The following is a 12,218-nucleotide window of genomic DNA, read 5'->3' on the forward strand; positions in this document are numbered from 1 at the left end:
AACTGAGTTATAAGGATACAGGAATTTTTATTTTTAAAATTTTAGGCTTTGATTCAGCCCTCTGATTACCAGAGCTCCTGGGTATGGTAAAACGGATTGAAATTTCAATTTGTTAGCCTTTTCCCTGTTGGAAAATCTAATAAATAGTAAAAGGACCACAAGACAGGCATCCTCAGCATGTGGCCTGAATCGTCTAGGAACTGGACCACCCGATCATTAACAGTAAAGAACCCAGGCAGAGTTTTCTTTTTCAATAATTGTCTGCATTTTATTTTCTCTCGCTGGTACATAATTTGCACGTGTAGGTTCGTGGTTCAGATTCCCTACGTTTAATGCTACTCTTCCAGCCTTTGCCGTATCAGTCGTCCAGGTTAATGCATTTCAGTATAAGGGCGTGTCCTCCGTTACATAAAATCGGTGTTCTTGTGAACCCGCGCTTCTATCCGGCCCCATCCAAATTAGGCTTCCGAACTAGCCGGCGGTCCCTTCCTTAGGTATCTACTCATCGAGGGGGTCTTAAGAAGCCACCTCGACTTAATTGCTTGAATTTTCTTTTATTTACGTGTAAATGGTTATCTCTCGAGGCCCTGCAGAACTCCTTCCTGGAAGACTCTGATTTGGGTCCTAACCATGGACTAAATTACACGGAATGCCAGTGTTCAGTGGTGGGGATGGAGAAGGGCAGGCCGGGCACACGTCGACGACTGTCCGCTGTGAACTAGACCCACGGCCTAGTTGATGCTGAAACATCCTGGTAACTTATATTTTCCTTTTTGTGTCTCCATTTCACTTAATGATTTTCTATGTATTGTTGCAGACATCTCAACAGTGAGCATGCGCTGGACGATAGAAGTACAGCTCAATGTAGAGTACAAATGCAGGTTGTACAGCAGTTAGAGCTACAGGTAAAGCCACATTTATTTTTAATATTCCCTCAGTATTCCTCAAATTCCTCATTTCTGTAGTGTTCTGAAATGAGTTCCTGTGTACTCATTATTGAATGGAAGGTCCCAAACTGGTTGTTGTCCTTTTTCTTTTTCTCTTCCCTTTTCACTCTTCGGGGGAAAGGTCACCTTTAGCTGCTCCTCGAGAGCTGCTGCTCAGGCGTTTCGAAGTTCTGTGCCTCTCTCTGTGTCTGCCTCCGACTGCCCGCTGCCTCTGTGAGCTTTCCGTCTCTCTCGCTCCCTCTCACTCCCCCTCCCTTGTGTCTTCTCCAAATGGAAAACGTTCTAAGTTAAAAAACTTAAAAACTTAGTGTGTTGTGAATTTAAGTCCCCCGGGTTGCCGATGTTGCTAACCTGGAGTTAGGGAGCCGTGCCAGGGAGAGAGGCTGAGAGAGAATGGGGGCGGGGGGGAAAGCACACGTGAGTGTCAGCAGCAAGTACACACACACATGCATGCCTACACACACAGACACGTCCCCACGCACACACTTGACCGTGCTGCTGTAAGTTAACAAAGAAGCTGCACGTGGATTTCTTCCCCGTGTTGACTTGTCCCCTTCTCTCTCTGAGAACCAAGAGTTCAGTGCAGACATTTTTAAATATGCACTCAGATGCACACACATGCAAACATGTATTCAGATACATAATATACATATATATAGTATGTATACATATATCTTATATACATATGTATATATATGTGTATGGAGATATGAAATCTTATATTTGGCAGTCCTTGGGGCCATGTTGAATGTGTTTTGTGACTATAGAAAATAAACTTCTGCCTCTTTTCCTGTGGCTCACAGTTGTGAGGAGGGATGGGGGGGCATTCTTTAATGTGGGTTCCACTTCCTGGTGTCACTTGTTGATGAACCACCATATTTTAACAATTTCGTTCTTGGTATAATTAATAGAAAATTAGTTTCTAAAAGTAAAAATTGGGTCAGAAATGGAGATTATTAAAATGTACAATTGCAAAAGCCTGACCCTGCAAAACCCCATTTATGCAACCGAGTTCCAAAATGCTTTTGAGTGCTTGATGACTCACTGTGGCTTCTTCCTCTGGCTGGTTTAGTGTAGGCAAGAGGTTAGCCGACTAGGGGAAATTAAAACAATGTTGTACATTATATTGTTACCAGCCATCGAAAAGCCTATTTTGTATGCAAGACAGCAATGCCGAGATATATGGAGAGCCCTAGGCTAAGTACAGAAGATAATTACATTTGGAATTTTACTGAGTTAAGTCATTTACAGCTTCAAATAGTTGCAGAGAAAAATCAGCCAAAACACACTTAAACTTTTTGTTGTGACTTTTCAGGATAGAAAGGATTTTTTTAAATTAGTTATCATCTTATAGGACAAATTACATTTTTTTAGTAAGATTGTCTCAAAAGTTATTTTCCTTAGCTAGTTAATATTTTTCCATTCAGACTACAGAGATGAACTTACTAGAACAGTAAGAGATTCATACAGGCAAAGGGAACATCATAAAATCCCCAAATTTTTACGTAAGTCTTTGGAAACATCTTTAAATTTAGCATGTTTCTTCAGAAGGAAAACAGTAGCGTTATTGACCCCCCCCCACACCCCCTTCCCTGCCAAAGTTCACTTCAGACTGATGTGTAGTAAGCCCTTGAAAAACTGGTTCCAACAGAACAAACTTTATGGCTCTTGCTACCTAAAATCTTTATGTATTGGTGGTTATACAGCGATGCAAGTTCTTGCATTTCTTTAGTTGATAAAATTAAATTCTCAACATTCAGTTAGAATAAAGTGTTTCACAGTGTCACGGTTTGCCCAAGTAGATGTCCCAGACTCCAGACTGGAGAGTGTGGGGCCACTGTTCATTACTGAGGAACTGATTATTGACTTGACTCATTGCTCCTCACTCTCCCCAGAGAAGGAAAGGAGTCAGACCATCAGTAAGTCAAGTGATTCTCTCCTGGCAGCTTTAGTGTTGTTTTTTGGTGAGTGTGGTCTGGGAGCATTGCAGGCCGTTAGGAGGATTCTTTGATTATTTGTGGATTTTATTTATTCATGGATTTCCCTTCATCCTTCAGCCCTAAATCAAACTGAAGGCAGGGTTTTCAATTTGTGATAGGGACCAGAGGAGACCATCCGGCCGGAAGTCAGCATGGGGTCGTTACCTGCGGTATTCCTCGTATTGTTTTTGTCTGAGAGTTTGCTTTCACAGAGGAAGGGCCAGGCTCATTCTGAAGGGTTTGGTGTCGTCAAGGCAGAGGGAGTTGCCGAAGTGATCACACAATGCTTGTCAAGAACGGAGTTGCCAAACTGCAGGTCGGCAGCCCAGTCCTGAGATCTAAGAAAGGTCCTTAAATTTTGAATAGTGGGACGGGGGGGTGTGGGCAGGGAGGGTTATCAAAAGAAGGATAAAACATGTGAGATTCAGATGCCAGTGTCCATACCTAAGGCTGTCTTGGAACACGATCACGCCCATTCCTTGACGCTTCGTCTATGACCATGGCTGCTTCAGCATTACAGTAGGAAAGTCAAGTCTTTGCACCAGAGTCACTTATGGTCTGCCAAGCTGAAAATATTTACTATCTGGCTGGCTGCTACCGAGGTTTGCCAAACAACCCCTGCTCCAGAGGTTTAAAAAAAAAACCATTTACATCATTTTATATAATAGCAACTTGTTCTCTTAGGCTCCTTGCTATCTGAAGGTCTGTGAACCCTTCTTCCCTAGTCTCCTTCTTTGCCTTGGTGTATAAAACCATTCTAGTCACCGCATTGGTCAGGTTTCCCCAACAGCGGTTTCATGTAACAAGTACTTGTCTACCTGGGGGATCATGGAAAAGCAGGCTGACAGCTATTCATTCATTCATTCATCCATTTATCTTCCCGATTCATTTAGCACACATCACCCAGAGCCTGTGACATAGCAGGAACCTCACTGAGGTCAGTAAAGGGTTGCGAGAGTGAGCAAAATGGTTAAGGTTGCCTCCCTGGTTCTTACATTTTAGAGGAAAAACACAGTGTAGGTAAGTAATTTTCTAGTGGCACTGTCCCCTCCTTGGGTAGTGCTAGCTGATACTGATGGGTTCTTGAAAACACTAGAAACAAGCTCAAAAGAGAGTTTCACTGCTAGAGAGGGGCCAAATCTGATTTCACCCATTAGGGATTATTCAAGCAGATGAATTTAGTTGTTGGCAAACCCACGCCCTGAGCCAGAGCTGAGAGGTCAGGATTAGATGGAGAGCCTTTGGGCTGGAGATCTGGCACATTGTGGGACAGTCTGGGACAGGGTATACTTAGACCCACCAGCCATCCTACCTGTGGGCTTTCCCTTCCTCTGATGTCAGCATTTCCATGTTTATCCTGTCACATTTGCCATTTCTTGTACCCATGTCTGGAAATGTACTTTTTAATTGACTTAACAAACAGTCGCTATGCCCATAGGACCTGAGGTGTTGGGGAAACCAGGTCCCTGCAGTAGCCAAGAATACTTTGAAGAGGTGTTCTTATGCTTGAACAGCCTTTCTCTTATTTCCCCTTGGCATCATCCCCCCCATTCCCTCCACAGCACACGGACGAATCACCTTCTCCATTCCTCCATTCGGATGCCCTGGGCATGACCAACCCCAAGGCTCCTTCGGTTTGCCCTTCAAGAAGACATTCCCCAGAACAGGAATTACCTGAACCTCCCAAGTATATTACAGAATTCCAGTTCATTAACTTGAATCGGAAAAACATTTGCACAACTGAGCACTACAGAAAAGAGCCGTCAAAGTTGGAATCGTTCACCAAGGCTGTTCCCTGTATTGTTGGAGGAGCAGTCTTCCCCACCATGCAGACTCAACAGGCCTTTCTCTGTACAACAGTACTTAGACCTCTGGTGTTTCCGTCTGGAAGCAAAGTCACACTAGTGCCCCCTGTAGAAAAATAATCCCAATAAGCTCCAGTTGGATCTTAACATCATAGATCTAGGGAGGTTCATTATGTCTACCCTGGAACATCATTGCAGAAGGGTTCTATGGGAGAATTCTGCAGGGCTTCATCAGCCAGCATCAGACATGACCATTAGGAAGGAAAGCCACTTGAGGGCTGTCCATTTCTAGTCCCCCCAGATCTACATCCCAGAATCCCTCCCTCTGACCCAAAACAGAAGGTCCTTTTGTTTCTTACCTCTAATGAACTCCTCCTAAAGAATTGGGCGAAAAATAATTTTAATAACCATTGTTGGCCTCAGGGGATCCTGGCTCGAGAAATTTCCTTTCTTGGTGTTACCTATGCAATGCTATACTTGAATCACATGAAAAGCCTTCATGGTTCCAGTGTTGAGAGATAAGGCAACCAGCCAGAAATCAAGATGATGGGCTACGGAGTCTGACTTAGGCCTATACCGTCAGCATTGAGTGTGAAATGCATTCATATTGTTAATTTTGTGGGAAGCTACCACGATATATAATGCATGTTTTCCTAGCAGTGGACTCATTATGTGGAGCTTGTTAACAGAATGCTTAATTCACTTCTTGTGTTGCTCCCTGTTACTGGTCTCAGAGGGAAGAGGGGTCAAGAAGACATCCTAGTGGGCATTCTGAACCTTCCAGAATATTTCTAACCACATTTCACTGTTACGAAGACAGTTGTAATCTTTGACATTTTAGCAATGGATTCAATGGTGATTAACCCCATCTACTACCTGGAAGCCCACCCTTGTAGAGAATTTGTTTGCGTGCTTGTACATAATACACACCTAACCTCAAGATAGATGGACACCATAGTAATCCTTTGGGCAAAGGACATGGCTTTTTGAGGTGAGGGCATGTATTTTAAGATTTTATCTCCTAGATGCTTTCTAGATCCAGATTCTTCTTTTTAGATTCTGCTTTTTAGATCCAGATTTTTCTAGATGCTGTGCATTCAAGAGGATAGGTTAGAACTGGAGGGGCGTGATGTTCCCACAACCAACATGCATGGTCTTACATAGGTCATGAAATGTGCGCACATGCGTACACACACACACACACACACACACACACACGAGACAGAGTTACCGCAGACTCAGGATGCGGAAATAGGTTGAGATTAAGAATGGCCCACTCATATACCATGGGCAGGTTGGTAAGGAAGCACCTGAAGCTTCTTTCACACTCCAGCACCAGCCAGGGTGCCCAGAGGACTTACATGCATATGGGCCTACTTACCTGGGCTCCTCAGGTAGGAAATGCTCCTGAACTGCCTCAGCTAGTAAGCTGTGAGTGAGGCGGCATACCAGCTGTCTTCGTGGCTAGGTTGATTCCATTTGGTTGATTCCATTCGGTTACCATTTATCAGCATCCTGTTGTATTCGGAGCACTGGATAGAGATAAGCAAGACAGCCTCTTCCTTCCCATGTGTGCAGCCTCGCAGGGAGGGAAGACTAGCCTGCCTCTCCACACCAGGCGGGGTTCATAAGAGGAAGCAAAGGAGGCATGGCAGGGCGGACTCGGCAAGGGGCAGCGGCAAGTACATTCCAGGCCAGGAGAGCCCAGTAAGCATTGGCCTTGATCGTAGTGTGAGGGAGGATAAAAGAAGGGATGTTCTTTCTTCAGTCCACCTCTCTGGTCCTCAAGGAGCAGGGGGACCAGACTTCACAGTTGGCCTTCCTGGGACTTGGGATTTCCAGTTTCAAAACTGGGAAAGTACCTGGCAAAATGGAATGAATTGTTCACCGACATGATCACTTTGAATCCAGTGGCTTTGGAAGAGAGCGGTTTAACGCCCCCTGTTCTGTTTATAATTTATAAAGGGACTGGGAAGCCATCGAAAGGGTATTTAGTGAGTTTCTACTCTATGCCAAGGCCATGTGCTCAGTGCTTCCTACCCCCGGTTTCACGGAATCCTCACAACCTCCCCGTGAGTAGATGCTTCCCGAATTCCTCAATTGTTAAGAGTCATTTTTTTTTTAAGGTTTTATTTATTTATTTGACAGAGAGAGAGAGATCACAAGTAGGCCGAGGGGAAGCAGGCTCCCCGCCAAGCAGAGAGCCTGATGTGGGGCTCGATCCCAGGACCCTGAGATTATGACCTGAGCCGAAAGCAGAGGCTTTAACCCACTGAGCCATCCAGGCTCCCCAAGAGTCATTTTTTTAACAGAAAATAGAACTCTTGGAAATCAGACATCTAATGAGCATGTGCTTTTCTTCTCCTGTGTAAAGGTGTTCCTAAGTCACCGAGGATGAGTTACTGGCCCTTAGAGTGAAAGAAAGAATTCTCTGTGTCTCTCCTCTTCCAGATGAGGAAACTGGAGTGTAGAAGTTCTAATTCAGTTGTTCAAAGCCTATGGAGATACTGGGCAACGCTCAGGGGTCTAGTCCAGCTTGTGTAGCATACGCCTCCTTTGGTGACGCTGCTGCCTTGCAGTTTTCACGCAGGGTCATCCTGGTTCGCTGAGGGTCTGCGTCTGACATGCAGGCGTTGCGCACCACTGGTTTTACAACCAGACTGGGGAAGCCAAGCCTTTCTCTGCCTCTTAGAGCTCCCTCCTCAGCAACCCATGGCAGCCAGGCGGGGCTGCACCTCGGTGACACAGGAATCCCTTGGAAGTTTTCTAAATCATCCACAGCAGGAACTGTACGCTCCAAGAAAACATCAGCAGGGCGAAAAGTGCGCACGTTTCAATAGCAGAGAGGGACATTAAGCCTAACACAGATCAATTACTGCGGGAACTTCACGTGTGATTACTCTGCCATTAGCGGTGCTGTTGGTAATCACACCAGCTTCCTGGACTTCTGCAAATATATTCTCTGTAACATGTCCCACTTTGGGCCTAACCCCAGCAAAGGCGACACTCAGGACAGTTCTTCCCAGCAGCGGTCTGCCCCCGGAGCCTCCCGACTCTCCCTGAGTCAGCTCAGAGCATGTGGGGAAGACGGCCTGATGGCATCATCGCTGCTTAGTGTCACTGCTTTGTGACTAGAGCCAAGAAAAAGAAGAGAGGGTCTCTGGGTTTCTCACTTCCACGTCCCTCTTTGAAAACCAAGACACTTATTTTTCATAATTTAAAATCCTGCTTAACTCTGGGAGCATTAGAATTCCTAGACTATGACTGAGTATTAGTGTGCGTCTGCTTTAAATGTCAAGAGAGTCTTTAATAATAACACGTAAGGAATGTTGAGACGGTGACAGAATACAATAAAAAGTAGGGAAATTCTTCCATTGGGGCGAAATGAACCATAGGTTGCCTACCACCTGAGAGCCGCAGTTGTGTGAAAGAAATCATTTCCAAGTTTTCGCTGGCACTGAGCTGGGAAGGCATGTGAATGACCAGAGTTTGATAAGTGGGTCAAAAAGAGCCCTTTGGTAAATACTCAGTTAGGTAGAAGAATTTCATCGCCCCTCCTTCCAAATCGCAGTTTGGTTTTTTTTTTTTTTCTCGTTTTTCTTAAGATCATGCGTACTTTAGAGACCCATGAAACAGGTGTGCATCTGCCTCTATCAGTTGCGTTTGGGTCCTCACCGTATATAAAATGAGACAGCTGCTGTGAAGACTTATTCAGTCAATGGCAGAGTCTTGATTCCCAAAACCAACGCATTAAACCTGGACACGTGGGATCCTTATTAAAATGTTTACTCCCACATCCCCTCACTTGGCATGTTGGGCTTATTAGCAAGCTTAGGTGATACCCAGGTCAATTAAATTGGGGACTGTCCTTGTCTGGGAATACTCCTGGCTTACATGCCCCTCCTTGGGGGGCCTGCTGAAGCTCGGTATCTCCCCCTGCCTTGGAGGTTCTGCGGCGGTGGTTCAGCGTGAGGGGGGTGGAAGGAGTGGGAAACATTGGTGTTTTCAGTTCGCATCCCAGGTGGCTCTTGCAGTCACACCAGAGGGGGAAAGTCTGACCAGGCGTCCCGCAACTAGAATTCTAGTCTTACTTCTGCCCCTTCCCAGCTCTGCAATCTTAGGTGAGTTCACTCTTGCAGCCTCAGTTTCCCCAACTGTGAAACACAAGAGGAGAAGGAGAGGATTTGAAGTAGCCACAACAGTCTTTGCCTCTGTGCAATCAAATGAGTCACTTGGTCCGTTCTTCTCATCCGTCCTCAGTAATTCAAACGTTTTTACGCATCCAGAATCCTTCATTTATTTCAGATTCTGTTTGTCACAAGTGAGAACCGCCAAATTGGGCTTAAAATGATTAGTCCTCCAGACAACATATAAAGTGATTATGTTAAATGAACCTAAAACCGTGTTCCCTATTCTCTGCTAAAAGAATGAGTTTAATCTCCTCAGTTTTTATCTTTGAAAATGTTGAATGGAGCTCCTTGCCCGTTGGCGGTTATCAGTGTGTCCGGAGCGATACACAGGATACACGGGTTCCCGCCTTTCACACCCCAGACGGGCTAAAACCTAATTTGAGGCCATGGTTAATAGAAGAGGGGATGACCTATATCAGCCAAGGGGAGAAAAACCATTTGCCTAGGATGAGGGAAAAGAGACCACGAGCACCAAGGAAATCAGTCCATAAGCAATGGGCTTCATCTCTCCTATGATTTCTGTTCCATTCTTCAAAAACATCAAAATTCTCTCCCCAGCTAGGCCCACTGCACACTCCACTGAAATCCTGTCCCGTGGACCTGGGTTCCAAGCACATACTCAACCAGCTGAAGTCCAAATAGACTAGACTGATATAACTTTCCTTTAAAGAAAGTTAGATATTTCTGAGCATCCGTGAAGCACGAGGCTCTATGCTAAACTTGTTATGTGAAGAACTTATCTAATCCTCAAAACAACTTCAGCGTTCAGAGATTATTATTCCATATTTAGAAGAAGAAACTAAATACTTGAAAAGGTTACATAATGTGCTCAGAGTTGCAGAGCCAGAATTTGAATGTAGCATAGTGTGATTTCAGTGCCTACGACTTTCATCCGTTTTCACTCTGCTGTCTCCCTCCAGAATTGGAGAAAAACCTGCTAATAAACAAATATTGTACGAGCAGGTCCCCTCAGTGTGGGGCCCGTCGGCATTCCTTTCATACCAGATACCCCTCCCGTATCCACCAGGAAAGCTTTTAGTAATTTCTGATAGCACAACATAAAAAATTGTTTTAATTTGACAACGCAAATTTTTAGTTGACCTTTGGAGTACATTTCTCATCCTTTGCTTTGCTTTGCATGCAATTCAGTTTATGACGGAATGCTGGAATATATACCTACTAATATTAAATGTTTGTATTGTCCTATTAAAATAATGAAAGGATGCCATGAAAAGGGATAGGGATGCTTAGCTCATGGAATGATGGCAGAAAAAGTAATAATGAGTGCAAAAGCTTTTTGAAGGGCCACTGAATATTAAAAATGCAAGACAGCCCCAGAGAGAGGGGATGTAGTTTCAGTATGTATAAAAGATAAGCCTTTTTGCCTAAAACAAGAAAAAGTGAATTTGGCAGGTGAGGTTGTTTTTGTTTTTTTTTTAATTGTTAAAAGGGTTTGTGTTAGAGTTAGAGCTGTAACTGGTGTTAAAAATCCAGAACCCATCCAAGAATATATTACACTGATCAAACAAAAACAGAAACTTGGAATTTTTCCTTTTTTTCTGTAACCTTGCCCATCTTTTATTACAGAGCCAGGCTGGTAGAATTAAGTGTGAGGCAAAATAAGGAACCTGGGTAATTCTCAAAGTGAACAGTGAATTTTACATTAATATTCTCATGGAGAAGTGAGAGAATGTCTCCATGGCAGTGACCTCCAGGGTTTATGGATGTGTCTTTGTGTACAAACTCTATGTATGTGTTTGCGACATTGTGTTGTTACATTTGACCAGTAAAATGTCAGCATCGTAGACATCTGGAAGAACATAGGGGTGATGATTCCTTCTGATGCTGGGAATTTGGATTTCCTTCTCCTTGGTCTTGGTTAATTGCTACATCAACAGTGTTTACCCCTAAATTAAGTCACAATTAATATTCATCAGACTCTTAAGTAAATATCACCTCTCACCCTTTAATCTGTAATGTTCAGTACAGCAGGCTACTTGTTTTTTAAAAAGAATAATAGATATGCCTTCGTTTCTTCTGCCTCATGATAACTTTCAAGACAAAGCATTTTTTAGAATTCTAAGAATATTTTGGTTCTAACATCTAAAAACTTAAAACACAGTAAAAGAAAAAAAAAGGCAAAAAAAACCCCAAAAACCTAAAACCGAATAACTACAGAAATACAAATAGGCGTAGAAGAATGCCACTGTGAACATTTTAATTGTTTTAACTGAGCCACTTTGGAAAACTAAATTCCTTTGGCATTATGTGTTCAGAGCATCTTTGAGTTTGGCTGTTCAATAACTTACTAAAGCACAGAAGATGAATAACGCAAAGTGGCTCCTAATATGGTATCATTTTCATTTCCTGTTTGTTGAAAGATAAATGCTAACACTGTAAGGCTTTTTTTCTTCTTCTTAATTTATTCCTCCCTGCACCACAAGGGAATAAAAAGGAAAAAAAAAAAAAATCAAATGTGATACGGCTTGAGACTGAGTCATCCAGCCAGGATAAGCCCAAAGCCTTTTTTCCCCTTGCTTTCGTACCTTTTCCCTTTCCTCTGCCTTTCCCCAAATGCTGAAACACCCCTTTTCCCTTAGAAAACACCTTTATTTTAAAATGTCCTGTTTGGGTGCCTGGGTGGCTCAGTGGGTTAAGCCACTGCCTTCGGCTCAGGTCATGATCTCAGGGTCCTGGGATCGAGTCCCACATCGGGCTCTCTGCTCAGCAGGGAGCCTGCTTCCCTCTCTCTGCCTGCCTCTCTGTCTACTTGTGATCTCGTTCTCTCTCTTTGTAAAATAAATAAATAAATAAAATCTTAAAAAAAAAAAAAGAATAAACATAAAATGTCCTGTTTGACTTTTATTTTGGAATAATTCAGCCTAGGAAAAATTCATATTTCTTTTTTCTTTTTTTTAATTTTTTTTTTTAAGACTTTATTTTTGGGGCAATCAGTTGAGCCTCTAACCTCAGTTTTGGCTCAGGTCATGATCTCAGGGTCATGGGATGGAGCCTTGAGTCAGTCTCCACGCTCAGCATGGAGTCTGCTTGAGATTCTCTCCTCCCTTCCTCCCTTCCCCTCCCCCTGTTCACGCTCTCTCCCTCTCTAAAATAAATAAAGAAACAAATAAAATTTGTTTTTTTTTTAAAGAAGATTCTGTTTAAGCAATCTGTACACCCCACATGGGGCTCTAATTCACAAACCCTGAACTCTTCACACGCTCTATGAACTGAGTCAGCCAAGTGCCCCCAAAACTTGCTATATCAAAGAGTTAAGGTTAATTATATGACATAGAA

The 12,218-nt window shown here is 43.5% G+C and overlaps 1 protein-coding gene across 17 annotated transcripts in view; it reads left to right on the forward strand.

The window, feature by feature from the left end:
• FOXP1 (forkhead box P1) overlaps positions 1-12,218 on the forward strand; it is a 528,267-nt gene that overhangs the window by 482,339 nt on the left and 33,710 nt on the right. For all 17 annotated transcript variants that reach the window (XM_013052518.2, XM_013052512.2, XM_013052546.2 and 14 more), the window contains one exon: positions 818-905. In XM_013052518.2, coding sequence (XP_012907972.1) covers positions 818-905 — 88 coding nt within the window. The remainder of the gene's footprint in view (positions 1-817; positions 906-12,218) is intronic.

Source organism: Mustela putorius, unplaced genomic scaffold (assembly GCF_011764305.1).
Source record: "Mustela putorius furo isolate JIRA1106 unplaced genomic scaffold, ASM1176430v1.1 tig00000095_pilon_pilon_pilon, whole genome shotgun sequence".
Taxonomy (NCBI): domain Eukaryota; kingdom Metazoa; phylum Chordata; class Mammalia; order Carnivora; family Mustelidae; genus Mustela; species Mustela putorius.